Raw genomic sequence first — 25,960 nt, forward strand, 5'->3', positions numbered from 1 at the left:
AGCAGACATGTATTCCAAGGTAACAGAAACAGAAACAAAGATTTCAGCTTACAGCCATCACAAAACCCAGGAAAACTATAAAAAATGACATTCTGGCCTGAATTTAATGTACCTAATGAAGCATTTGTAGATATGAAGAATATGAACTGTCACTCAAGAAACACACAACTCAAGGGGCACCTGGGTTGGCTAAGTCAGTTGAGTGTCTGACTTGGGCTGAGGTCATGATATCATGGCTCACGAAGTCAAGCCCCACATCGGGCTCGCAGCTGTCAGCACAGAGCCTGCTTTGGATCCTCTGTCTTCTTCTCCCTGGCCCTTCCCCACCTGTACTCTCTCTAAAATAAGTAAAACATTTAAAAACAAAAAAAAAAAGTTCTTCTTTAAAAAAAACCACAACTTAAAAGAGAAATGGGCAAGAAATAAGAAATGAGAAACCAGAATTAGTAGAACTAGGAAAACCCTGAAGAAAGGAAATTCTCTGATAAAGAGGCTGATCGACAAGGTTCATAAGGGCAACATTTGTCCCAAATCATAGGAAACACTGAGTACAGAAATGAAAGCATCAAACAGAATGGAAATGAATAAAAGATATTGAGAAAGGAGCAGAGAGGGAGTCACAGATGCCTGGGAGAGACAGAGGGAAGAGACAATGCTAAGACCCACCCTCACAGATATAAATTTTGTTTATTTTTTAATGTTTTATTTTTTAATTTTTTTTTTAACGTTTATTTATTTTTGAGACAGAGAGAGACAGAGCATGAGCAGGGGAGGGTCAGAGAGAGAGGGAGACACAGAATCTGAAGCAGGCTCCAGGCTCTGAGCTGTCAGCACAGAGCCCGACGCGGGGCTCGAAACCACGGACCGTGAGATCATGACCTGAGCCGAAGTCGGCCGCTTAACCGACTGAGCCACCCAGGCGCCCCTTTAATGTTTATTTTTGAGGGAGAATGAGAACGTGCATGGGGGAAGGCCAGAGGGAGGGGGACAGAGGATATGAAGTGGGCTTTGTGCTAAGCAGGCTCTGTGCTGGCAGTAGACGCCTCGAATCGAGGTTCGAATCACGAATGGCGAGATCATTAACTGAGCCAAAGGTTGACGCTTAACTGACTGAGCCACCCAGGCACCCTAGAACTAATAGATTTTCGAGAAAAAGAGCAAAACCTCTGATGCTGCATACGCCTTCCCCACCACCAAAAGAAGCCAATTTACATCCCATGGAGAGAAAACCAATTTACGGTCTACATCCCGACCAAACATACAAAGCAAGACAATATATTTTAATGCACATCCAGACACACATATGTACTCTTGCCCGTAGGGGAAAGAAATATAGCCTAAAAGATACAGAGACTCAGCAGTAAATACCAGAAGAGAACCAAGAACATTTACATCACGATGGTGATGGATTGGAGCCCTGAAGGAAACGTAATTCACCAGTCCCCAGTGATTGTCAAAATAAACACTTTAATGATATAGAATGGGGAGGGAGTGTTCTTTTCCACAGCACAATGCCAGCAAATACACATACACAAGGATGATACAACTAGAGTTTTTCCAACATACAAACATCTAGATACGGTTGTGACACACTGCAGGGATCACTAAAAGATGGTAACATTGTAGAGACAGACTTTACAGAGAGCATCTTCGCACATTCTCAGATGTCACACCCAAACAGAAGACCATGAACGATCTGATAGGCCCCCCAATAGAAGGCAACCACTGCTGCTCTCACAATGATGGTGATGGCAGACTGGACGCTCTGGGTCTCTGGGTGGGCGGAGCTGGGACACACACAGCATTAACTAGGGAACGCCCGGGGAAAAGGGTTAGCCTGAATTTAATCAGGAGGAAGTGATCAGACACCTTCAGGATGTAGACCATCAAGCCAGACATCTGGCCTGTCCCCTACAGACAAGGAAGCGTCACCACCACCAGAGACAGCCACAGAAAGGTGAGGAGATGTTTGGGGTTCGAAAGGACTACACAATTACGATAGCACAATCTTCTGAGTCCTTTGGAACCCAAGATATCTCTTCTCCTTTTTGTCGTCTTATTTGTGCTGTGGACACTGGCTGTTTGAAGAAAGACAGGCCCGATGTCTTGTTCGATGGTCGAAATTCTGCAGTTGTCTGATCCCTACCTCGTGCTCAGATTCAGGCTAAGCCTCTTCAGCAAGAACGCTGCGTAGTTAATGCTGTCTGCTCCTGGCACAGCCCAGCCGGTGGCCCAGAATGTCCAGTTTGACATGGGGTCTATTGCCACGTTGCTCCAGCCTCCGCTTATCCGCAGGATGGAATGGAGAGGAGCCAGACCGAAGGTGTCTCACAAGGGCGTGTGGTCTGGGCATTGGTTGCCTCGGCGACTTATCACGACTGGAGTCAGAAGAGCGAGAGTTCCTCTCATCAAACCAGACTTTTGGAGTAAAAGTCCCAGAGAGTGGCTTGTGATCGAGATGTCGATTCTCAGCAAAGGATCCCTCGCATGTTCTGTTTGGGCTTTAGTTTGATTTGCTGCTTTAGAGTTCTTTTCAGCAAGTGGAGAATGATGGGGTTTTATGATGGGGTTCTGTTTAAATGAGGAGTATCTTTTCTTAGTTCCTGGAGTCCTTGGTATCTGAGACAGAGAGAGAGAGAGGCAGAGGAATCAAATGTGAGTCTTGTTCAGGTCCTGCTGACGGCTGAGCCTGGAGGGATGGCTCCGTGGTGACAGAGGCCAGGGGCGAGCTGAGCCCCCGTGCAGAGAAGGAGCTGAAGGGGGGTCTGCAGGCAGGCTGAGGGGGAGAGTGAGGGCCACAAGTCTGAAGCAATAGCCCCCTCAATTGCATCCAGCCTACACTGTAGGATGCAGGGACCCCTGTGCTCCCCGCAGCAGGCGCCTGGTGGCATCCCAGCTCAAGGCTGCCCTGAGCTGTTGCCAGGTCCCGACCATCCCTCCCTCAGCAGCCACCTCACCCTGGAACCCCCTTCATCAGAAGCAAAGTGATGGCTTTCTCATGTCTCCCACGGAGGGATGTGCTTAGCCCCCGACACACACGTTCAGAAACAGACTGCTGAAGGAAGGAGGGGGCCCTCTGCAGACAAACACACCCCTTCTCACCCTGCCCTGGTCTTCTGAAGGGGGAGGCCAGGCTATGGAACGAGCCCCAGGATGTGAGATGCAACAGGGGCCTCAGACTATGTCCCAGTTCAGTCCTGCCGTGTGCAGATGAGGAACCGTGGGCCAAGAGGCTGATAAGGACCACCTGTAGCTGTGTGACCTGTGCCTGACACCCTGGAACTGAAACCCAGGCTTCGGGCCCTTCCCATCCATGTGGGGGTCGGGAGACGAAAGCCTCCGATCTGGGGGTGTGGGTAGGCAGTAGACGCTGTTGGCCGCTTGGCTGGACGGAATTAAGACTTTGCACGGAAATCCTGCCCCAAAGGGGCTGAAAAGAACCCCAAAGGGAGAAACTCCAAGGGGAATGACGAAAAGAGCGGGGAGTGTACCCAGGGCCTCACCCCTTTTTGCTCAGGGACCCCAATAGCCCCTGCAGGGCACCTCACGCCAGGATACACCTGAGGGAACGTCTAGGAATATTCTCAGTGGAGACACTCAGAACTATGCAGAGAAAACGGAAGAGCCTTCCTTTTAGTCGTCTAGGTTCTCCTCGCACGTTTCCCAAACTGTCCCTGAGGAGAGAGTCTCTCGGTGTTGACACTAATGTAAACGAGGGCCTGCAAAGGGCAGAGGCAGACCTAAGCTTCTTTACTGAGGTTTTATATAAGGAGAAAGTTTGATTAAAACATTTCCTTTCCATCTGCAGTGCACCTGTCAGGAGGCTGGGAAACGCATTTAGTGAAGAGTCAACCGTGATTTTCATCGCACGAGGAGGAAAAAGAGCCCTGAATTCCATTACTGGTAATCAGGGAAGGGAGTGTTGTTCTTACACTGGGTTTCTAGGCAACATTTCTTTCTTACTGCATCCTATAGTATAAAAATTGTGAGACACTTGGATCCAGAAGAGGGAGTATTCATCGAATTCATTCATGTGTCTTTGTCCTCTTCTTTCTCTGGGCTCTATTGAGGGAGGAATGTCAACTCCATCAGGGGCTGATACTCAGCTTGTCCACAAAATGAGTGACACACACACGGGATCCTTCTATATGGCTTATGAACATCCTATAGATCCACGGTCCTTCTGATTCCTAGGTGCATACCAGCAGAGCTTTAAAACATCTCCCGTTACCCACACCCCAGCCCAGAATGTTGAAATCAAAATCTCAAGGTATTGGGTGGCGGCATTCACGTGAGTTCAAAGCTCAGTCAGTGTTTCTTTCACGACAGCGTGATTTAGAACTATTAGCTAAGCTACTCTGTTTCAGACCACGGTGTTCTTGTCCTCATCTCTGCCACCATGACGATACCGGCCCTCAAGATTTTGGTCTTCCTTCGGACACCCTCCCATGAATCCCCGTTCTCAGCTGGACTTGTATGAGGCACAGATTGTCTCGTGTTCCCCTGGATCTCGCGGGGACTTCACACAGCTGCCCAAAGTTAATTCAGTCAATGCTCGCGAATGTGCTCTGGCCGGAGACTCAACTCAGTTCCTTTCGGTGGATCCTTTTATGAACCAGCTGAGCATGTAAACACGGTAACGGCAGTGAAAAGGGAAGACAGGTGGATGCCTGAACATCTCATGTCTGTGCAGGTTGGAAACCTGGCCTCTGCATCTGTGTTTGGCCAGTGTCCCTGTAGAGTGCCATATCTGTGTCCACCTGATGCCAGCTCTCTTGAGGTCCCAAGGTATGGACACTGAGTCCTGGAAACCCCAAAACACATTATCACAGGCCTGCTCACCTGGGGCCGAGGACAAACCTGACCCCAGGCAGGCCGTGTGGCAGTCCCAGAGGTGACCCATGTGGTCGTGTAGTTTTTGTCGGGGTGCTCTTTCTCCTCAGTTTTAACACTTCTTATTCACATGGAGAAGCTGAGGGGTAAGTGTCGTCCTAGGTCGTGTTCCCGGAAACACCCCAGAGGAGAAGCCATGTGCAAGAGACATTAAGACGATGTTCTTGATGGGGCATCTAGGTGGTTCAGTCGGTTAAGCATCTGACTCTTGGTTTTGGCTCAGGCCACGAGCCCACAGTTTGAGGGTTCAAGCCCTGCATCTGGCTCTGTGCTGTCAGTTCAGAGCCTGGAGCCTGCTTGGGATTCCCTCCCACTCTCACTGCCCCTCCCCGACTCGTGCTGTCCCTGTCTCTCTCAAAATAAATAACTTTAAAACAAAAATTAAGAAAAAAAAAAAAAAAAAGACAATGCTCTTGGAGAAAGAGGTCATGGAGCTGGGGAAGCAAGGAAGGAAGTCAAAGAAGTCACGAAAGTGGGTGCCTTGTGCCAAAGTGCCATATGTTTGGCGACACGTGTAAATGATGCTGGTCTGCTGAGGGGGGCCGTGGGGCCTAATTCTCCGCGGCCGTGAGGGCATGGGAGAGGGAATCCCAGGACAGCCCCCGTGGGGACACAGCACAGCTCACATGCCACAGCTGATGGAGATGGGAGGGCCCCCAGGGTGGCAGTCCCCTGTGGCAAACAGAGGCAGGACCAGACAGAGGCAGGACCAGACAGAGGCAGCGGCAGCTGGGGGAGGGACCAAAGGAGGAAGAGAAAAACAGTTTGGGGTGTGGGCGGAGCTATACTCTAACAGAGCAACAGGAATCCATACCCCAAGAGCCACGGACGCCATTACCTCTGTGCCCTAAGCTTGAAGGCCACGGAATCTGCACGCGAGTCTGCCCTCGCCGAACTGCACTTTTCTCTTGATCATCTTCTGTTTCATCACCACCAGGGCATTAACGTGGCCAAAGACTTGACCTGCACACTGGTTGGCCACCGAGCCCTCAGCAGCGTCACCCTCCAGCTTGGGAGGGTTCTTCACACCCATGGAAGCTTCCAAACCCTGCTCTGAAAATAAAAGCACATCAACAGGATGCACTGTTAGTCATGATCTTCCTGTGACCAAATCCTCTACCTACGCTGACATCGAATAAGGACGGTGGGCAGGACGAGAAAGGCCATCGGGAAGTTCACGTGTGAGGGGCGCCGAGGGACACGCTTTGATTACAGCCTCTGTTGTTGACCTCTCTCACGCTACCCTGTAAGGATAAGAGCACGAGGAGGGCAACATGCCCCCAGCGCCAAAAGTGAAATTGAGAAAAGTAGAATTGGTCAAAACACACAGTTCTGACAAAGAACAGACAAAGGCCAGGAGATGGTGCTCAAAAGAGACTGTCCTATTCAAGGGAGGAGTCAAAGTTGAAGGCAAGCCTTTTGAGAGTCGCTGGCGAAACCAAAGCTGGGGAATTTACAGAACACACCCCAATATTTGATATATTTCATATATGTACACTATGCAGAGCATACACACCGAATATATGTAATGTGTGTGACATAAGACATAAATATGTGTGTCTATAAGCACATTCTTATCTAATTGAGTAAATGGGCAGTTAAGGGTTGGGGGACATCGAGCATAAAGTTCTAAACACTCTTCGGTCAGTTGCAAGTGGAAAATATAGACAAATTTGAGAAGGATGAGAAGAGTTGTGGCAAGAAACAGGTGACCTTTTAAGCACCAGGGAAGAATTACAGGGCAGATCAGGCTGAGAATCAAACAGAGTAAAACCACCTGCCCCAGAGTGATAGTTTGTCTTCCCCCAAATTCATCAGTGGAAACCCAATTCGCAATGTCATGCTGGGTGGGGTGGGCCTATGGGAGGCAGATCCCCCCAAGAAAGGGATCTGTGCCCTATGAAAGTGACCCCACAGAGCTCCCTCACCCCTCCACCCTGTGAGGACAGAGCAAGAAGGCGGCCACACATCACCAGGAAGGAGGTACCACCAGGTGCCCAATGTGCCACTGTTTGATTTTGGTTCTACTCAGCCTCCAGAATGGGAGACACAAATCTCTGCTCTAAGTCACCTGGTCTATGGCAGTTTTGTTATCACAGCCTGAATGGACTAAGAAACCCTCCTTGGACAAAAGTCTGGCATGGAGCCATGTTTCCTGCTGAGGCCTGTGTGGAAGGTGAGCCACAGAGAGGGACTGAGCCAGCAGGAGAGTCTGGGCCGGGACCACGGGAGTCAGGGAGAAGTGGCAGAGAGGCAAGAGGGAGAAGACAGTAAGAACCTCCCGTCCTAAGCCAACTGTCAGGGCTGTGCTTCCCTGAACTCCCACTGAGGCGTCCTCTGGAGCATCTCCACGGGGCGACAGGGCTGCGCCCTCGTCACCTCACTTGGGACCTGTGTCTCCTCTTTTCACAGATGAAGTCGGCGCCTGAAGGAGGAGACCCAGGCTCCAGGAGGGGACACCAAGGGTGGGACGGTAAAGACGACACAACCCAGGGGAACGCTGAAACGCTCGGTCTTCATGAAATCTGAGCTGACGCGGATCCTGATGACAAAGAAGCTGGGGACGTGTTCGTGGAGATGAGGGGGGACAAGAGGAACTAGATGAAGTATTGGAGAACGGAGTGTGCACTTTAGGAAACTGGCCCCTTATACTTGCAGGGAAGGGAAACCAGGCAAATGCATGGGAAACTGTCGTGGGGCCAGTATTTCCACTGTTACTGTGAGCGCCTAACAGGGAATGTTGGCTGCCTGATGGATGTTGAAGGAGAGAAAACACTGGCCCACAAGCCTTGCTGAGAGAGTCCAGGAAGATGGGGTCCAGCGAAAGCGGAGCCAGTTAAGAACAGCTCTAGCGCACGTGAAACAATGCCACGGAACCATTTTCCAAGTGTTCAGACACCACAAAGACACAAGAATTACGCATTACAGATTCACCGATGTTCTCAAGCCATTTTGCTCACTTGGGCCCCTGGAGATTATGTAGCTTCATGCTCCCAGCATTGATGGGATGGAGATCCCATTTTCAATGGTTTCAGATGAAGGGTCCGAGGGGGACATACATGAGATGATGAATAACTTGGCCAGTAAACAGCCGGGAGGCTGCAACCCCGGCACCTGGGCAGACAGAGCTGACCCTCAGCCCCAAGCTCTTTGGAGCTGGAGCGTTGTGAGTTTGGAGCTGGGCAAAGCATGCCTGCAAGAGGCCCCATTGCTGCCCCCGCCCACAACCCTGTGACTAGAGCTTCCTACTCCCCCCGCACCTCTCACCTTGGAAGAGCGGCCGTTGGCTCCCAGAAACCATCGTGGCTGCCAGTCTCCTGATGGCGGGGGAGGGGCGGAGCCTGGCTCTGCGGTCACCACAAGCCAACTGCTGATCCGGCTGCCCTGGCACGGAATTGGCCACCTGGGTATTGGACTGTGGCGGTGCTTGTGAAGCTTGCACCTCCGGCCTTGGGAAAGTCAAGTTTCCACTCGATGGCCCTTGGGGACCGGGCACCTGCATCGGGGCTGAAGCAAGAAGACATTTCAATGGACAAAGCCCAGTTTTCTTAGCACTGCCAGAAATTCCATTTGTGATGTCCTCCCGCCCCGTCCCCCACTGTCTGTGAGACCAGCCAGTGAGCAGGTACAAAGGCAGACATCATGGAGACGAAGGCGATGTCACCGTTGTGTCTATGCCTGGGCATGCTGAGATGGCAAGTATCCAGGATGCAAAGTCCCTGAAGGGAAGGTCACCCCCTGGAGTCCAGACGGCTTTGCATGGGAGGCGAGCTCATGCCTATTATTCTGCAGTAGTACCCTTCGTCCTACAGCCTAGAGAGAAGGTTCTAGAGAGGCCTCAGGGCAGAACGAGAAAGAATTGCTGATATGTGCCCCAAAAGAAAAAAGAAGAGGAGGAGAATTTGGCCTCAAGGCTTCAGATGCCTGTTTCTCCCTGGCTGGTCCCAGTGCAGGGAGGCTGGGGCAGGGCAGCCCTCCTGGGGCGACCCTGCGGCAATCACAGCCCACACACACTGTTCCCACGTTCCCACCAGAACCTGCACCGGGGACGGGCTGTGCATAACGGAGAGGCGGCCTTCATTCATCTCCACCCATGCTCATAGCCTCTCATGACCCAGGCTTAATGCAAGGCCATGTCACACACATCACCCTCCTGAGACGCGTCTTAACCTGTCCCATCCCTGCCCCCATGGAAACCCAGACCTGGCTGTCAGTGTCTCTGACACAGAGCTCTGCAGGGTTACCGGGGTGCCAGGCAGCCAAGTGAAGAGCCACCATGGGACCCCTAGTGAGAACACAAATCGTCTGGGACCTCTCAGCCCTGATTGTTTTCATGGAGCGTCTCCTGGAGACCTTGAGCTCCTGGAGGGGCTGGATGAGCCCTGGCTCTGCTCACACCACAAAGTGCACTGACAGGGTAGGAGCTGGCACTCCTGCAGGGTCAAAGGGGTCGTTGGGGCGTGGAGCAACTGTTCTCTTTGCATTTACGACTGTTTCAGATCATTTGGGTAGAACTGGGTGCTCTGGTACACAGGGAGGCGGGCGCCCCAGGAGAAACAACTAGCAGCTCAGCAACGATTTAACAGATGCAGCCAATGTGGAGCTGACCACAAACCTGTGTGGAAAGCCAGGGAGTTTGTAGGAAGCCACACAAGAAATACAATTGGAAGCAGAATTGCACAAGTAGCAGAGGTCTCCTTTTGGAACAAAACAAAATCAGGAAAAAACAAAGGAGGACTGTCACCCAGCTGTCTCCGGGTAAGACAGCGGTGGCTGAGATTCTGAACCCTTTTTTCCATTTTCTCCATTTCTCCTCTCGAGCCTCACTTGGTACCAACAGCCTGCATGTCGGACGGAGCCGGGGAACAGAGGGCAGCCTGGGACAGAAGGAAGGAAAGGGCTCTGAGCCACAGGATGCCTTTTAAAGAGTGAATCCGAGAGCAGAGTTCAAACCGGTACGAGCCTACAGGGCCTGTTGGCAGGAATGCAACTCTCAGCCGATTCAGGTTGTTGAAGACACAGAGGACAGGCTTCCTGGGGCCCCAGCAGGAACTTCGTGCCCCCCACAAGAACAGGACTCACCATCTACATCCACGCCCAAGAAGACTTCCTCTTTATCAAAGGTGAATGAGGCACTCCTATAAGGCCTATAGGTGTCTGACAGGTCATGGCCAACGGAAGGAGTCAAATGACATTCCCCCACTGAGTCCTGTGGGACTTCATCCTCTGGGGCCACTGGCAGCTCCCTGCAGAGCCTGGTGTTGCTGGGAGGACGAGACATGCAGAAAGAAGGTTTAGTCAACATGCAGTGCCAGCTTGTTTTGAGGGCACGGCGGAAGGACTGGTCACAGAACACAAGCGGGATCCCCACAAAGGGAAATGAAGCAGTCTGCCTGCAGCTGAGGCCACAGTGTGGGTGCACCCAGGATAGGTGCGGGGGGGGGGGGGGGGGGCGGGGACGGGCAGGTGCTCAGGGCATGGCCAGAGCGCCAGCTTATGGGGCAGGAGTCGGAACCACCCCAGGGCACAACAGTCATGACCCACAGCACACCAGAAGACGATAAAGCAGCATCAACACTTTGGCATACACTGTTTGGAGATTTACACAAAGCACCAAGAGAACCCCAGGCTAAGGCAGCATTCTAGACTCCTGGATATCTCGTGGGCTCAAGGCCGACGTGTCTAAATACTGAGACGTGAAAACTGTTTTCCTAAAACCATCCTTGCTGTGAATGCCCGCCAATGTGGTAATGGCAACCGGCAGAGAGAGCTGTGCATCTTACGCGGGACCTAATACGAGGAGAGACCGGGAGAGTGCAAGGCATCCTGGGACTGCTTAGTCCACCTGCGTCAGTGGACTGCAGATACTCCATTTGAGAGGGATTAATAACGGGGCCTATGCAAGTACCACATGACACAGAGGACCTTGCTGAAGGACCACCTTGTGGGTGTCGGAAGGGATGAAACAGGTGCATTTAGCACTTTCTAGATTGGCCTAGATCTGAGATTCCCAGATGTCACCACTGAATTAAAGCCCATGATTCTTCAGAGTTACCTGGGGCATGTCGGGTCCTGGTCTTCTTCATCGCAAAGATCATTATGATTGTCTGCAAGTAAATACAGACCGGCCAGTCACATAAACAGAGCAGCACTTGGACATGAAAATTAAGTGTCCCATGCAACTAGCACACGGGCACTAATGTCCTTAGTTGGGCAGCAGGGCATTGAGGGAAATAATCCAGGAGGCCTCACGAAGTGTCTTGGGAATGTGCCTTGGCTAGCTTTCCTAAAGCATCGGGCAGGATTTCCCTGATCTGGTAGAGCCCCATCTCAACAGTCTGTCTGCAGAGGTCAACCTCTGTTTTACCGCAGATTCTGGTGAACAGCTTACCTGCATTCTCAAAACTTACTGCAACCTTCTCTCACTAGCTTCCCTCATGACATACTCTAGGTGGCAGGGTTTTAGGGAATTTCTACAGAGGCCAGACTGATGCACGGAATCTGCAGACCCTCAAATCAAAGGAAATCTTTTGTCCGTGATCCCTTTTGCTACACAGGCACATGGGCCACGCACGGGGTGGGGCCATGCACGGGGTGGGGCCATGCCGGGGCTCAGCTATGCTTCAGGGAAACGTACAAGCAAGCTGACGGTAGAGGTGGTTATGTCCTGACACTCAGACGACGACTTAGGGAAGACAACCAACACAGAGGACACGGACACCGGGGACCAGAGCAGTGAAACCAGGGAAACAACAAACCCAAAGACATGGGTAAGGCTGACATCGTCTTGACAGGCACAAAACTTCAAGGAACATTGTTTGGGATGAAAGTGAGAGGATGGCAGTTGAGGAGAGACATTGTGTGGAAATCAGGAACAAGACAGACTCCTCTGCGTGTGCCTCACAGATGAGTGTGAGTTTGTCACACCCGCGCTGACCCCAATGTCCTGACTTGTGTCAGGGGCCACAGGCATGGCCTGAGATGAGGAACACAGGGCAGGGCCCTGATGCATCTGATGTCTGCGCTTAGAAGTCTATCCTAGAGCCTGACTCAGATCCATAGGTCTACGGGGCTGAAACACCTGGATAACAAATTCCAACACAAGCAGAGTAGGGATACCAAACTATGGGGTCGACCTGGGAGTCCAGTTGGAGCTTTATCACCTTCGCAGTGGAGGACTCACTAGCTACTTCCAGAGCAGGACAGACATCCAGATCCTCATATGAGTTGATGTTGGCCCTCCTGTGTGTCCAGGGGGAATCAGATGGGTCAGGAAGAGCTGAGTAAGTCAAATAGCATTCATCCAGTGAGTCCTGTTGGACATCCTGCTCTGCACTCTCCGGCAGCTCCCTGCCGAGCCTGGTGGGGAGGGGAGATCTGAAGATTAAAACAGGAAAAGTAGACACCACAGCATCTTACTGGTTTTCACGGGAAGCCGAGAAGTGTAGTCATAACGTAGGGGCAACCCCATTATTGACAGGGAAAACTATCCTCCTGTTTCAGGGGCACAGTGTGGATGCTATGGGGGCAGGAGAGGCAGAGAGGGAGAGACAGGGAGACACACACACACACAGAACAGAGGTGTTCAGGGCACTGGCCACAGAACCAACTTCTGTGCACCAAACTGAACTACTGTGGAATGGATGTCATGACTCACAGCACACATGGAGAATCCTAAACATGAGTTCAACCCTTTTGCATCAATTTTGTTGATATACATTCAGTGGCTAAGTGAACACATGTTAAAAGGCATCATCCACATGGAGAGATTTGTGTCTTCAAGGACTCTTTCTCTTACTATCGTGACATCATGTGAGGTTTTTTGATTTTTTTGCAGTTATCCATTTGCTACAGCAGATCCTCAAAGAGGTAACACAAGAGTGACAGAAGTAGACACATCTGTCACTCTGGTGTTTCCCAAAGGAGAGATCAGGGCAATACAGAGCACCTCAGGGAGTGACAATTCACCTACTTCAACTGACTGCCGGTTATCGAAATTGAGGGATCATTAAAGGAACTTATCCACATAATACATGAAGACACACGTCATGGCCAAAAAAGATATTCTGAGACTGGAGAATGGATGAAATAGGTAAATTTGGCGGTTTCTGTTTTTCCTTTGAAATGTAGAGTTGAACCACTGAAATAACAACCCATGATTCTTCAGACTTACCTGGCGCATGTCAGGTCTTGGTCTGGTTCCTCCTCTTGATGGGTCTGATTTTCTGCAAATAAATACAGACGGGGCCAGTCACATTAAACAGATCCCTGCTTGCACATTAGTAACCCAGTGTTCGGTGCCACCCGGGGACTCAGCTATGCTCAATGAGAGCACAGGTTGAGTGAGAAGGATATTTCAGGGTGCCTCGGATAGTGTGACGACTGGCTTGATTTCCTGGCCTGAGCCATTGGGAGAAATTTGCTTTCTCCAAGAGATCATCATCACAATTTCCTCTGTTTTGAGTCTGTGCAAACACTTTCAGTTCTCTTTTTCACACAGATTCTGGGGACCTGGCCTCTCTACTTTCTAAAAGGATTACCGCAGTTTTCAGCCTTCTCTCGTGAGATACCTGGTTGGAGCTACACAGAAACCTTGGCGCAATTCCTGTTGATGAGGGAATGCCAACGCACAGCTCTACTCCTGGAAACACGCAAACGAGCTAACAGTAGAGGCACGTAGGGTGGGTTTTCAGACGAGGCTTAGGAAGACAAGCCAAAGCAAAGAGATAGAGAATGAGGCTAAGAACAGGAAAGCCAAGGTTACATCTTTAACCCTGGACAAGGATTCCGACTGACTGTGGCAGGCTTGGATTCTTAAAGGACCTGGCTCAGAGATGAAATGGGGAGCATGAAAGGTGAGAAGAGGCATTGCATCCAAGGTCTGACAGACACCTTCTATGGTCGTGTTGCTGAGGCGAGTTGTATTTGTCATGCCGCCCTTGGGTCCAATGACCTGACAGTGAAGCCCAGGGGACATGGGCATGTCCTGGGAGTAGGAAGGGAGAAGAGTTCCCTGACCCACATGATGTCTGTGCTTGAAACTCCATCCATCCTGGAGCCTGGCTCAGATCCAGATGTGTGTACAGGGCCTGCACACAGGGAGGAGCTCTCTCAGCACAGCACAGGTGTGGGGCACAAACACCAGGAGATGTACGGGGCAGTCCAGCTGGAGCTTGATCACCCTGACAGCGGAGTACTCACTGGCCATTTCCAGAGCAGAAGAGACTTCCAGTTCCTCAGGGAAGAAGATGGCGGTGCTCCTGTAAGGCCAGTAGGAGTCAGACAGGTCAGGAAGAACCGAATATGTCCAATAGCGTTCATCCAGAGAGTCCCATGTGATTTCCTCCTCCACCACCTCTAGCAGCTGTCTACGGAACCTGAGGCGGGAGGAAAACTGAAGATTAACCGAAGAGGGATCTGAAACCGTATGTCCTGTCTGGCTTTGATGGAAGGCAAGAGGCATTTTCACAAAAGCAAAGAGAGTGCCTCATTAATGAGAGAAACAACTCTTCTTTTTGTGCGGGACAAGGTGTGTCTGTCACAGGGGCGGCAGACAGAAAGGACAGTAAGTGCTCTGTACACTGGCCACCTAGCAAGCTGATGAGGAAAGAGCCTGAATTAGCACCGTGCCATCCAGTCCTGACTCAAAACACACAGAGTCACAGGACAGCAGTGGCTCCCTCCCTTCCATTCAAATGCCCTTGAGTCCTGCATGGAGTGGCCCAGTGCGTGCAGCTTCTGGGGCGGGCTACTGTCTCAGAATTCTCATGCCATGAAGGCCTGTCTCTCTCAATATCACGGCATGATGGCACATTTTCGTCTACGTACATTCTTGCTCTGAAATACATGCCCACAGGCTAAATCGAACGGGGCAGAAAGTACATTGCCTCTCTCTCTAAAGCTGGGGAGAATGAGTGAGTGCAGGACTCCCTGTGCCTTTAGCTCACCTGGGCCAGCTGACTGTGTGTTACTCAACTTGAGTCGTAATTAAGAAATGGGAGCAATACAAGTACCACAATGAAAACAGAAACCATTGTGAAAGCAGATAATTGGCCATTGACCGAATGGATAACATGGTTCTATCCAGCACTTTCTGCCTTTCCTTGCTTGGATCTGAGGTCTGCAGATGCCACCACTGATTTCCCAGCCCCCAAGTATTCAGAATTACCTGGGGGCATCTGACTCTCGCCCTTTCAGCCCCTGGTGACCAATTTGGTTGTCTGCAAATAAATGAAGAGAAAGAGTTCCATTAGGCAGATTCCCCTCCACAAATGCTCACTCCCATGTGCCGTGTAGCAGAGGACAGAAACAGAAGCACAGTCATAACAGGCAATTGTGAGAGAAATCATTCAGGAGGGATTCAGTAGGGCCCTGGAAAAAATCACCGGGATTGCCTTCTTGAGCCAGCAAATGTCCCTGATAAGACAGATCATGATCACAGTATCCTAAGACACGTCGACACACACAGAAAACTTATCCCTTTTCCCAGAGATCTTGGGGAAGGACCTGGCTGCTTCCTAGAGCATTGCTGCCACATTCAGGCTTTTTCCTATTGAAACACTGCAGGCCAATGGTTTTCAGGAATCAGCCGTTGAGATTAAACTGACGACTGGAATCTACACCATCAAAGCAGAATAATCTTCAAAGCTGCAAAGCACCAGGGGCCGTTCATGGGGTCGGGAAGTTCCAGGGCCCTGCCTTGCTGCAGAGAAACATACAACGTATGATAGACGTAGTCCTGTCCTGGTTCTCAGCTGACTTGAGACAAGAAGAAAAGGAAGAGACAGACCAGGTAGAGACAGTGAACCTGGATCGTGACATTTCCTATGATATAGAAAAGGCTTCCCACAGCCTTGGGTGGCCATATATTCAGAAACATGGTTCAAGGATGGAAATCAGAGCCTGGCAAGAGAGATAAGAGATTAATCCAAAATTTGGAGGTCTGATAGCCACCTCCTGTGCCAGGGGTAGAGAGGTATAGGAGTCTGGCAGGACCAGCTTGAGAGCAGCGATGGGTGGTGGCTCAGACATAAAAGTGCCATGGCTTAGACATGAATCGAACAAAGCTCACTGACTCATGGAATGTCTTATTTCAAACTCAATCCTAGAGCCTGGGTGGAAACTGTCTGTGAGTACATGGTCCACTTCTGCGGATTAAATCTCTTGGTCTACACAGGGTGTGTGCAACAAAGATTATGGACACTACCTGGGGAACCGGGTGGAGTTTCATCCCCTTTGGAATGGGAGCATTCACAGGCTACATCCAGAGCAGAGCCGAATTCCTGTTCATCCGATGGGAACGTGCCATCCCTGCAAGGCTGGTAGCAGCCACGGCCTTCTTGGCCAATGGAAGGAGTCAAAACACGTTCATTCAGCATGTCCTGGAGGACTTCCTTCTTTTCAGCTTCCGGAAGCTCCATGCTGTGCCAGGTGGGGCAAGAACGACACAAGAGGAAACCAGGAGGATCAGACACCATGGCTTGCTACCTAGCTGGTGTTGATGGGAGGCAAGGGAGTGGTCGCAGAAAGGAAAGGGACCATAGCCTTGAGAGAGAAAAGGTTATCCTACAAGAGGCAGAGTGTGGCCAGGAAGGGGTGGGAGAGAAGCAACAACAGATAGATCCTCAGTCCACTGGCCACATAACGAGCAATGAGGAATGAGACTCGACCATCCCAGTATGGTACAGTCACGAGACGAAGGACAAATGGGAGTCCATGGCAGGGGCAACCGCCACGTGCCTGAGTCATGTTGAATTTAACATAGACTGATCAAGCGGTTACAGCTCTTGAGTCACTGTGCACTGCAGAAACTTGTGCCCTCCAGGCACTTTTCTATTAATAGTGTCACATGACACCCCAACCTTTTGGTTTTGGTTAGGTAATTCCGTGTTAATTTTGCCAGCTGTCTGTCTCTCAGTTCCTTTGCTGGTTACCTTCCTACCAGGGACCTTTGAGAACTGTGTAGAGATGCGTCTCCTCCTGGTGTTCATTTACAGGACAGAATGGGTATTTTGTGCGTACGGGGAATCCTAAGGCTGCTGAGTTCATCTGGGGCTCCCCCAGACAAGCAGCCCCGCGACAGCAGACTACCGAGGGAACAGGGCCATTTGCCGCTGAGGGAATTCAGTCACTACCATCTGCAGCTCTGCTGATCCCTGCATCTGCCACCTGGACTCTTGTGACCTCACCTACTGTTCTTTCTGAGTCCCTATCCTTTTTCACCCACACATTACCGGGTCCCCAGTATTCATTGTTACCTGGTGGTGAGGGATTCTTCTGCTTGTTCATCCTCCTCCTCCTCCTCCTCCTCATCATCATCTTCTGCAAAGAAATTCAGAAATCTCCCATGACGTGGAGCTCCCACATCACCACTATAAACACAGGGGCTTATATGCCCTAGCAACGTAATTATCTATGCATGACTAACTCTTGTTCTGAAGCTCCAGGGCACTGCCCTGGAGAACTGTTGCGGTATGGATTTCAGATCCAGCAGGGAGTGTCTCTGATTCGGGGGCTCACCATGACTGAGACTGGGCAAAAGTTTAAACTGTCTCTTGTCCAGATCCGTGGATGCCTGTCCAGTTTCGATCTGACTTCAGCGAACAGTGTCTTGCAGGTACCACAGTCATGCAACAGGCGCAGGCCCTGTATGCTCCCAGTGCTCACGTAGAGTCTCCTCCTTGCCCCGAGGACAGCACAATCACCCGGTCCCAAGTCCCTCCACATGTGGACTCATGGGTCCCCAAGTGGACGTCGGTGTTATGGACGGGCCGTCTGTATGAAGAGTGTTTTAGTCTAAATGACGTTCCACCTCCAAGGCCTACTACATCCAATACCTCATTCAACTCCACAAAGTCAGGGGCTTTATTTTTCCTGAAGTGCATTCGTGAACTTTCTGCATGTGATCACCACAGCTATGACAGGTTACTTGATAGATAGATGAGGAGACAGTTATGAAGAAAGCGAAGATCACTCTCTCGCCCACAGTCAATAAAGACAGCTCCTGGGCGGAAGCCTGGAACTTCCCGCTTAGCTCAGGGCTCCCTGCATTCGAACAAGCTGCCTCCTTCCTCATCCTCCCTTCTGGGCTCTGACACTGGTGGAGGCTGCCTCCTGCCCTAAAGGCAGTTCCCTCGGGGAGGACACAGATGGGTGGAGCACCGTGACCTCCACCCTGTGCACTTCTCCTCTCCTTTCCCACCTGCTAGTCCGGGTCCTCTGGTGGCCCCATGTGTCACATGGAAACCAAGACAGCGGCTGCCAACAATGTGAGGGGAGGCGGGAGATGTCTGGGGAGCCCAGGACCTCGGAGCAGCTCAGTGCACTCAGGGTCTGTGGCCGCCTTACCGGGGCTGAGCTGGCGGGCAAGGCACTCTGCCAGCCTGTGTCCCTCGGCCACTTGCTTCTGGATGCCCTGGCCTTGAGAACGCTCGGGGTCATCGTGGGTGAGGAGGTCCTTGAGGTGCTGATCGACTGGCTCAGAAACTTCTCTCCCTTCCCGTAACTTCTGCCACAACTGGGTCAGCTCTTCAGCCTGAGCTTTAATCAGGATATGATATTGCCTAAGGTGGGACATAGAGAAAATTTTAAAACACAGAGTTGAATAGATTCTCTGAGAGCTTTCACGGACGTTTCTGTGATTTTCCGCAAGGAGCCCTCAAGGCCGCGTTCTGGCACGTGTGTGGGGCCCTGCCTGTGACACAGAAAGAAGGTAAAACAAGGCTCCTCTGTGTCGGGGAGTCTCCTTGACCTCCTCTGCAGCTCCTTCTTCTGTAAACAAAGCCAGGTGTCTTCCTCAACACCTGTCAGAGAGATGTCCCTTCAGCCCCTCGCTGCGGCACAGCCATTTCCTGTGAACCTACACGGTGTGCATCGTGCTGTGCATGGACCCAGCGCCAGCCACAGAAATGTGGACAGGACAGCTGGTGTGGACTACACAGGTCAGGAGAGCGGCACGGTCAAGAGGACAGCATTGTCTGAAGGAAAACATGACTGACAAGCTGTCATCCCTCAGGAGGTGACTGTGTTATAGGCAAATGAGGTGGTGATCTCACAACAGTGTGAATGTGGCCAATGCCACAAATTGTTCACTTGAATTTGGTGACTTTCAGCTCAATAAATGATATTTATTTGACACAGAGTGAATGATACATGGAAGCCAATGAAAATGAAACACGACAGGCCAAAACCTCTGGGATGCAGCAAAGGCGATCATAAGAGGGAAGCATATAGCAATCCAGGCCTTCATAAAAGAGGAAGAAAAGTCTCAAATACACAACCTAACTTTACACCTAGAGGAGCTGGAAAAAGAACAGCAAATGAAGCCCAAAACCAGCAGAAGAAGGGAAATGATAAAGATGAGATCAGAAGTCAATGATATGGAAATAAAACGGAACACATCAACGAAACCAAGAGCTGGTTCTTTGAATGAATTAACATTATCGGTAAGTCCCTAGCCAGCTTTATCAAAAGAAAAAGGAAAGGGCCCAAATAAATAAACTCAGGAGTGAAAGTGAAGCGACCACAACCAACACTGCAGAAATACACACAAAAAAGAAGACATTATTATGAGCAATTATATGCCAACAAATGGCCCAAATCTGGAAGAAAAGGATAAATCCCTAGAAACATATAACCTCCCCAAACTGCAATAGGAAGAAATAGGAAATTTGAACAGATACATAACAAGTTGAGAAATTGAATCAGCAATAAAATAACTCCCAACAAACAAGAGTCCAGGGCCAGATGGTTCCCCAGGGAAATTGTACCCTACATTAAAGAAGCGTCGTACCTATTCTTCTGAAGCTGTTTGAAATAGAAATGGGGGGAAAACTTCCAAACTCATTCTACAAGGCCAGCATTAACTTGACCCCAAAACCATCCAAATCCCCACTAAAAAGGAGACTTGCAGACCAATCTCCCTGATGAACACGGATGCAAAAATTCTCCACAAGATACTAGCCACCCACACCAACAATGCATTAAAGAATTATTCACGGGGTGCCTGGGTGGCTCAGTCGGTTAGGCGTCCGACTTCGGCTCAGTCGGTTGAGCGTCCGACTTCAGCTCAGGTCATGATCTCAAAGTTCGTGAGTTTGGGCCCCCATCGGGCTCTGTGCAGACAGTCCAGAGCCTGGAGCCTGCTTCAGATTCTGGGTCTCCCTCTCTCTCTGCCCCTCCCCCACTTGCACTCTGTCTCCCTCTGCCTCTCAAAAATAGAGAGAAATTAAAAAAAACAACAACAAAGAATTGTTCACCACAATCAAGGGGGAATTTATTCCTGGGCCGCAAGGTTTGTGTTAATATCTGCGCATCAACCAACCTGATACAGCACATGAATAAAAGAATGGATAAGAACCACATGATCCTCTCAATAGATGCAGAAAAAGTTTCTGACAAAATCAGCATCCTTTCTTGAGAAAACCCTCAAGAAAGTAGGGATAGAAGGAACATACCTCAAGATCATATATACCGATTACAAAAGACCCACAGCTAATATCATCCTCAATAGGGAAAAACTGACGTCCCTAAGGTCAGGAACATGACAGAAATTCCACTCTCACCACTGTTGTTGAACATAGCATTGGAAGTCCTAGCCTCAGCAACCAGACAGCAGAAGAAATAAAAGGCATCCAAATCAGCAAGGAACAAGTCAAACTTTCACTCTTTGTAGACAACATGATACTCCACATGGAAAACCAGAAAGACTCCCCAAAACACTGCTAGAACTGATGCATGGATTCAGCAAATTCGCTGGAATATGGTCAACGTACAGAAATTGCTTGCATTTCTCTATACCGATAATGAAGCAGCAGAAAGAGAAATCAAGGAACTGATCCCATTTACTAGGGTACTGAAAACCACAAAATACATGGGAATAAACCTACCAAAGAGGTAAAAGATTTGCTGTAACTATAAAAAGCTGTAAACTGTAGAAAGCTTAGGAAAGAAATTGAAGACACACACACAAAAATGGAAAAACATTCCATGCTCCTGGATTTGAGGAACAAATATTGTTAAAATGTCATCACTGGGGTGCCTGGGTGGCTCAGTCGGTTAAGCATCCGACTTCAGCCCAGTTCATGGTCCCACACTTCGTGGGTTCGAACCCCACATCGGGCTCTGTGCTGACCGCTCAGAGCCTGGAGCCTGCTTCAAATTCTGGATCTCTCTCTCTCTCTCTCTCTCTCTCTCTGTCCCTCCCCTGTTTGCACTCTGTCTCTCTGTCTCCCAAGATAAAAGAAATACTAAAAAAAAAAATGTTTTTAATCTGAATACTACCCAAAGCAATCTACAGAGTCAATGCAATCCCTATTAAAAGAACACCAGCATTCTTCACAGAGCTAGAACAAGTAATCCTAACATTTCTGGACTTCAAGTCATATTATAAAGCTGTAATCATCAAGACAGTATGGTATCAGCACAAATACAGACACACAGAACCAGGGGACAGAAGAGAGAACTCAGAAATGGACCCACAAATCTATGGCCAAATAAGCTTCAACAACACATGAAAGATTATCCAATGGAAAAAAGACAGTCTCTTCGGCAAATGGGGTTGGCAAAACTGGACAGAGATGTGTGGAAGAATGAACCTGGAGAACGTTCTTACACCGTACACAAAAATAGACTCAAAATGGATGAAAGACTTAAATGTAGGACAGGAAACCATCAAAATCCTGCAGGAGAAGACAGGTGGCAACCTCTTTGACCTCGGCCGCAGCAACTTCTTACTACACGTCTCCTGAGGCAATGGAAAGGAAAGCAAACATGAACCACTGGGATCTGATCAAGATAAAAAGCTTCAACAAACAACAAACTCAAAGGCAATCGAAGCAATGGGAGAAAATATTTACAAACAACATATCGGATAAAGAGTCAGTATTCAATATGTATAAAACAACCTTGATCAAACTCAAAACTCGACACCCAAGAAGCAAATGATCCCGTAAAGAAATGGGCAAAAGATAGAAACAGACACTTCTCCAAAGAAGACATCCAGATGGTAACAGACACATGAAAACTTGCTCAACATCATTCATCATCAGGGAAAAGGAAAGTAAAACCACAATGAGATACCACTCCTATCTGTCAGAATGGCTAAAATGAATAACAGATGGTGAGGATGTGGAGAAAGGGGACCACTTTGGCACTTTTGCTGGTAGAAATGCAAACTGGTGCAGCCACTCTGGAAAACAGTGCAGAGGTTCCTCAAGAAATTTAGAGAAGAGCTACCCTATAATCCGGCAATAGCACTACTAGGTAGTTATCCAAAGGACTCAAAAATGCTGATTCGAAGGGGCACCTGCACCCCAATGTTATAGTACTGTTATCAACAATAGCCAAAGGATGGAAAGAGCCCAGATGTCCATCGACGGATGAATGGATTGAGAAGACATGGTACATAAATTGATACAACGGAACATTACTTGGTGATGAAAAAGAATGGATCTGCCCTTTGCAACACTGTGGATGGAACTAGAGTGTATTATGCTAAGCCGAATAAGTCAATCAGAGAAAGATAAAGATCACATGATTTCACTCATATGTGGAATTTAAGACACAAACCAGATGTACCAGGGGAAAGGAAGGAAAATTAAGATAAAAACAGAGACAGAAGCAAACCATTAGAGACATTTAAATGCAAAGAATAACCTGAGACTTGCTGGAGGGGTTTTGGGTGGGAGATGGGCTAAATGGGTGATGGGCATTAGGGGGGCAGTTTTCGGGATGAGCACCGGGTGTCATTTGTAAGAGATGATACCCTAAAATCTCCTGCGGAAACCATTTATACACTATATGCGAACTCATTTGGATTTAAATAAATTAAAAAAAAAAAATACAAACATTGAGCGAGGCCCCGAATAATTGGAGTCCGCAATACACCAGGTACTGCTGTCTTCACTGTTTGACAGATGTGTGTGTGCACCTGTGTGCCAGGCAAGTTTCTCCCCTTCTCCTGACCCAGACCTGTCGCTGACAGGAGTCAGAGATGCCTACGGCCTCCCACCAGCCACGGAGCCCTCCTTACCTGAGCTTCTCGGTCAAGGTCTCTGCCAACTTCCCCTGCTTACACTGCAGCGTCTCCCCCAGCACGGATTCGATGATGTCTTTCAACTCTTCACACTCTGAGAACACAGACACTGGCCTCAGTGGACAAGCTACACGTGCCGCTGTGCTCGCTGCCTCCAGGGAGGGGGCGGGGTGTACCCCAGGACAATGTAACCCCAGCATCGGGCTCTGCGCATCTCATTCCTCAGCCCCCCAGCTACACGGTATTTGATACCTCCCTGTTTTAGAGCTGAGGGAAGAGCAGCTCCAAGGCGTGGACAGGAACCAGACAAGGTGAATGACTGGGATTTGGCAGAATCAGAATCCACATCCCCTGACACCCTGATCATGGCCACTCACCTGAGCTGGTAGGACACTAAGCAGGGACATGAAGTGAGGCCCTTAGGACCACAGGACTGACTCATGGTTCCCTTGAGTTGGATAATGAGCACATATCTCAAAGGCAAAAAGTTCACCCGCATACTCTTGTGTGCACTATAATGCGTAAGACCAGAAGGACCTGAAAGCGATACGGCCAAACACTAACAAAGCTTGTGGTATCAGAAGCAGCAGACGGGGTGGGGCGCCTGAGTGGCTCAGTCAGGCGAGCTTCGCCTTGGGCTCGGGTCATGACCTCGTGGTTCGTGAGTGCAAGCCCCCGCAGCAGGCTCACTGCTCTCAGCGCAGAGCCCACTTCTCGGATCCCGTGTCCCTCTCTCACTGCCCGTCCCCTCCACTCAAAGCAGCAGGTACTATGACAGCAGCAGGATCACAGAGGAGGAATGTGAGGCACAGAAATCGGGGCAGGGCAGCATGGCGGGGAGCACAGGAAGACTGGCCCAGAGCCAGACTGTGTTCCCTCCACCCCAAGCTCCTGGGTGATGTCTTCCTTCGTCGTCTTCACAAGTGGTTTCCCGCACTTGTGTCACGGTTATCAGGAAAGATGCAAAGAAAACTTTGCTTGTCCTTACCCCAAAGCTCATCATCTCTTCACCTTGCTAAAGAGCCGCTTCCAACGTTACTTTTCTCCCCATCAGTCATTTGTAATCCCACCTCCCCTTGTTTTATGGAAAACTCTTGGTAAGGAAACAGCAACAGTTCGGGCTCAGAGTCGTCAGGATTCCTTCCCATCGCCCCGCTGCACACATACCCCTAACTCAGGATTCCTCCCGCCATGGCAGCCCCCTCTGAATGAACAGGCAGCTGGCCTCCCCATTCCAGGCTGACCGTGGGGGAGGGCCAGCTCCACACACTGGCTTGGGCGGTCACCGGGGCTGTGGTCTCCCCCGCTCACCCTCATTCTCACCGGGCCGCTTGACTCCTGGCCCAGGCCTGGCCCTGCTGGCCATCCTGCATCCTTGAAGGTTCCCCAGCTCAGGGAGAGACACAGGAGGGAGCACAGATTGTCTGATGGGCCTTGAAATGCCCTCTACCTCGCCACAGGGTGTCAATGGCTACCGAGGACTCAGGAAGCAGAGCCTGTGCCCACGAAGCACGGCTTCCCTCTCATCAGGGGAGTCACTGTCTGGACGGCATTCCTCGTGGATACCGCAGTTTCAGGGAAAGCAGACCCATCTTCCAGCTCCTTGCAAGCTGGCCGTGTCTCCTGGTCCCCGCCCGCGCCCCGTGTGCACCATCAGCAAGTTTCCCCAGTGAAACAGCTCGCTGCTTTGCCATTGGAACCTCAGAGAAGTGGGACGTGATGGAGTTCATTAGTCCGAGACACGAAGGCCAACAGTGATGCAGGATGTGACACACACACACACACAGGACCCTGAGAGGACCAGGCATTTCCGGGTCTGCGTCAGGAATCAATCACTAGAAAGTTAACTGTAACCCCACACTGTACAGCACTGCAAACCAACCTGGAGAAACTGCTAGTCTCGTTTTCCCCATTCTTCCCATCCTCGGCAAAATGAGGGTAAGACACCCACTTCCACTGGGTCCTCCGGGAGCTTTAGTCTGTTAAGCTTCCAACTCTTGATTTCGGCTCAGATCATGATCTCACATTCCTGAGATCGAGCCCCACGTCAGCCTCTGTGCTGACAGCACCGAGCCTGCTTGGCATCCTCTATCTCCCTCTCTCTCTGCTCCACCCTGACTAACACTGTCTCTCTCAAAACCAACAAACATACATTAAGAAATACCCACTGCTACTTTTCCTGGATTGTGGTCACAATGGAATTGATCGTGACGATGGAAATAGAGAAGACAAAGTCCGGAGAGGGCTTTCGTTTTCTCTCCACACAAAGCCAATTCCTGTCTCCAGGAATACAGACAGTCATCACTTTGGTGACCCTGACCTTGTAGGACTTACTATATTTCTGCAGCTGGTTGGCCAGGGAGTAGGCAGTAGCTTCGGATACAAGGAATTTCTCTCTGAGGTCTCGGAAGTCCTGCTGGCTTGCTTCCAGCTTGGATTGAAGCTCCTGGTTGAGTTCCAGGAGGCTCATTTCTGTCCCTGGATCAGACACCGGGTCAAGAGGTGCTGCCATGGTGACATGTGGCAGAAGAGGTAGAGCTGGGGACTGGGGAGAAGAAACAAATACACGACGGGTTAAAAACAAGTGAAATCAAGTAGGTTCAATCAGGACTGAGGGGCGAGGATACAGCAATTCTTTACTTACTACTGGGAACAACTTGAACAACACCCCACAGCACTGGAGAGTCAGCAGCTACAAAAAGAAGGTTCGAGATGCCAGAGTCGAGAGCCCGAGGCACTGCCTGTAGCTCAGACTCCAACTGGAATGACAGACCGAGCACCCGGCACGCCAGGTGACGGTCTGCAGTTGCAATAACAGAATTGGAACGCGGGGGTGTCATGGAACTTTGGGAGCCACTGCCTTCCAGGTGCCAAGGCTACGCGGATACCCAAGGCTGCCTAGTCTCCCCTGAAGGTCACCACTGATGGGGACCACCCCTCAGCGGCCACTCTCAGTAGTTGTCTACCCTTGTGCTAATACCACAGATCCCATATCTCTCTCTGTCTGTCTCTGTTTTAAGTTTATTTATTTAT

At 50.1% G+C, this 25,960-nt stretch overlaps 2 protein-coding genes across 3 annotated transcripts in view; one reads left to right on the forward strand and one right to left on the reverse strand.

The window, feature by feature from the left end:
• Positions 1-25,960, forward strand: part of LOC132677338 (uncharacterized) — a 77,634-nt gene that overhangs the window by 18,332 nt on the left and 33,342 nt on the right. The window lies entirely within an intron of this gene.
• Positions 1,448-25,931, reverse strand: LOC145715669 (NBPF family member NBPF6-like). Of its 2 annotated transcripts, none has more exons than XM_081796400.1 (15): positions 25,572-25,931; positions 25,262-25,472; positions 22,925-23,021; positions 18,241-18,455; positions 17,151-17,214; positions 16,100-16,314; positions 15,062-15,113; positions 14,095-14,270; positions 13,067-13,118; positions 12,077-12,270; positions 10,949-11,000; positions 9,976-10,157; positions 8,161-8,400; positions 5,732-5,946; positions 1,448-2,619 (listed from the first exon to the last, which is right to left on the reverse strand). In XM_081796400.1, exons 2-14 carry the CDS (start codon positions 25,437-25,439, stop codon positions 5,741-5,743), a joined length of 1,923 nt encoding a protein of 640 aa, XP_081652526.1. In that variant the 5' UTR covers positions 25,440-25,472; positions 25,572-25,931; the 3' UTR covers positions 1,448-2,619; positions 5,732-5,740. The 2 variants fall into 2 exon arrangements, with proteins under 2 accessions (XP_081652526.1, XP_081652527.1); XM_081796401.1 differs by having other exon boundaries at positions 12,077-12,252; positions 25,572-25,928.

This window comes from Panthera onca, chromosome C1 (assembly GCF_046562875.1).
Source record: "Panthera onca isolate mPanOnc1 chromosome C1, mPanOnc1 haplotype 2, whole genome shotgun sequence".
Taxonomy (NCBI): Eukaryota; Metazoa; Chordata; class Mammalia; order Carnivora; family Felidae; genus Panthera; species Panthera onca.

Bases quoted from the DNA above. Each gene is read 5' to 3' on its own strand.
- LOC145715669 (XM_081796400.1), bottom strand. From the start codon at position 25,439: ATGGCAGCACCTCTTGACCCGGTGTCTGATCCAGGGACAGAAATGAGC. The intron at 11,001-12,076 runs GTGAGTCCTCCA...ATTTACTTGCAG, and splicing joins TCCTGCTCTGGAAGTAGCTA to ACAATCATAATGATCTTTGC. The intron at 5,947-8,160 runs GTGAGAGGTGCG...TTTTATTTTCAG, and splicing joins CCAACGGCCGCTCTTCCAAG to AGCAGGGTTTGGAAGCTTCC.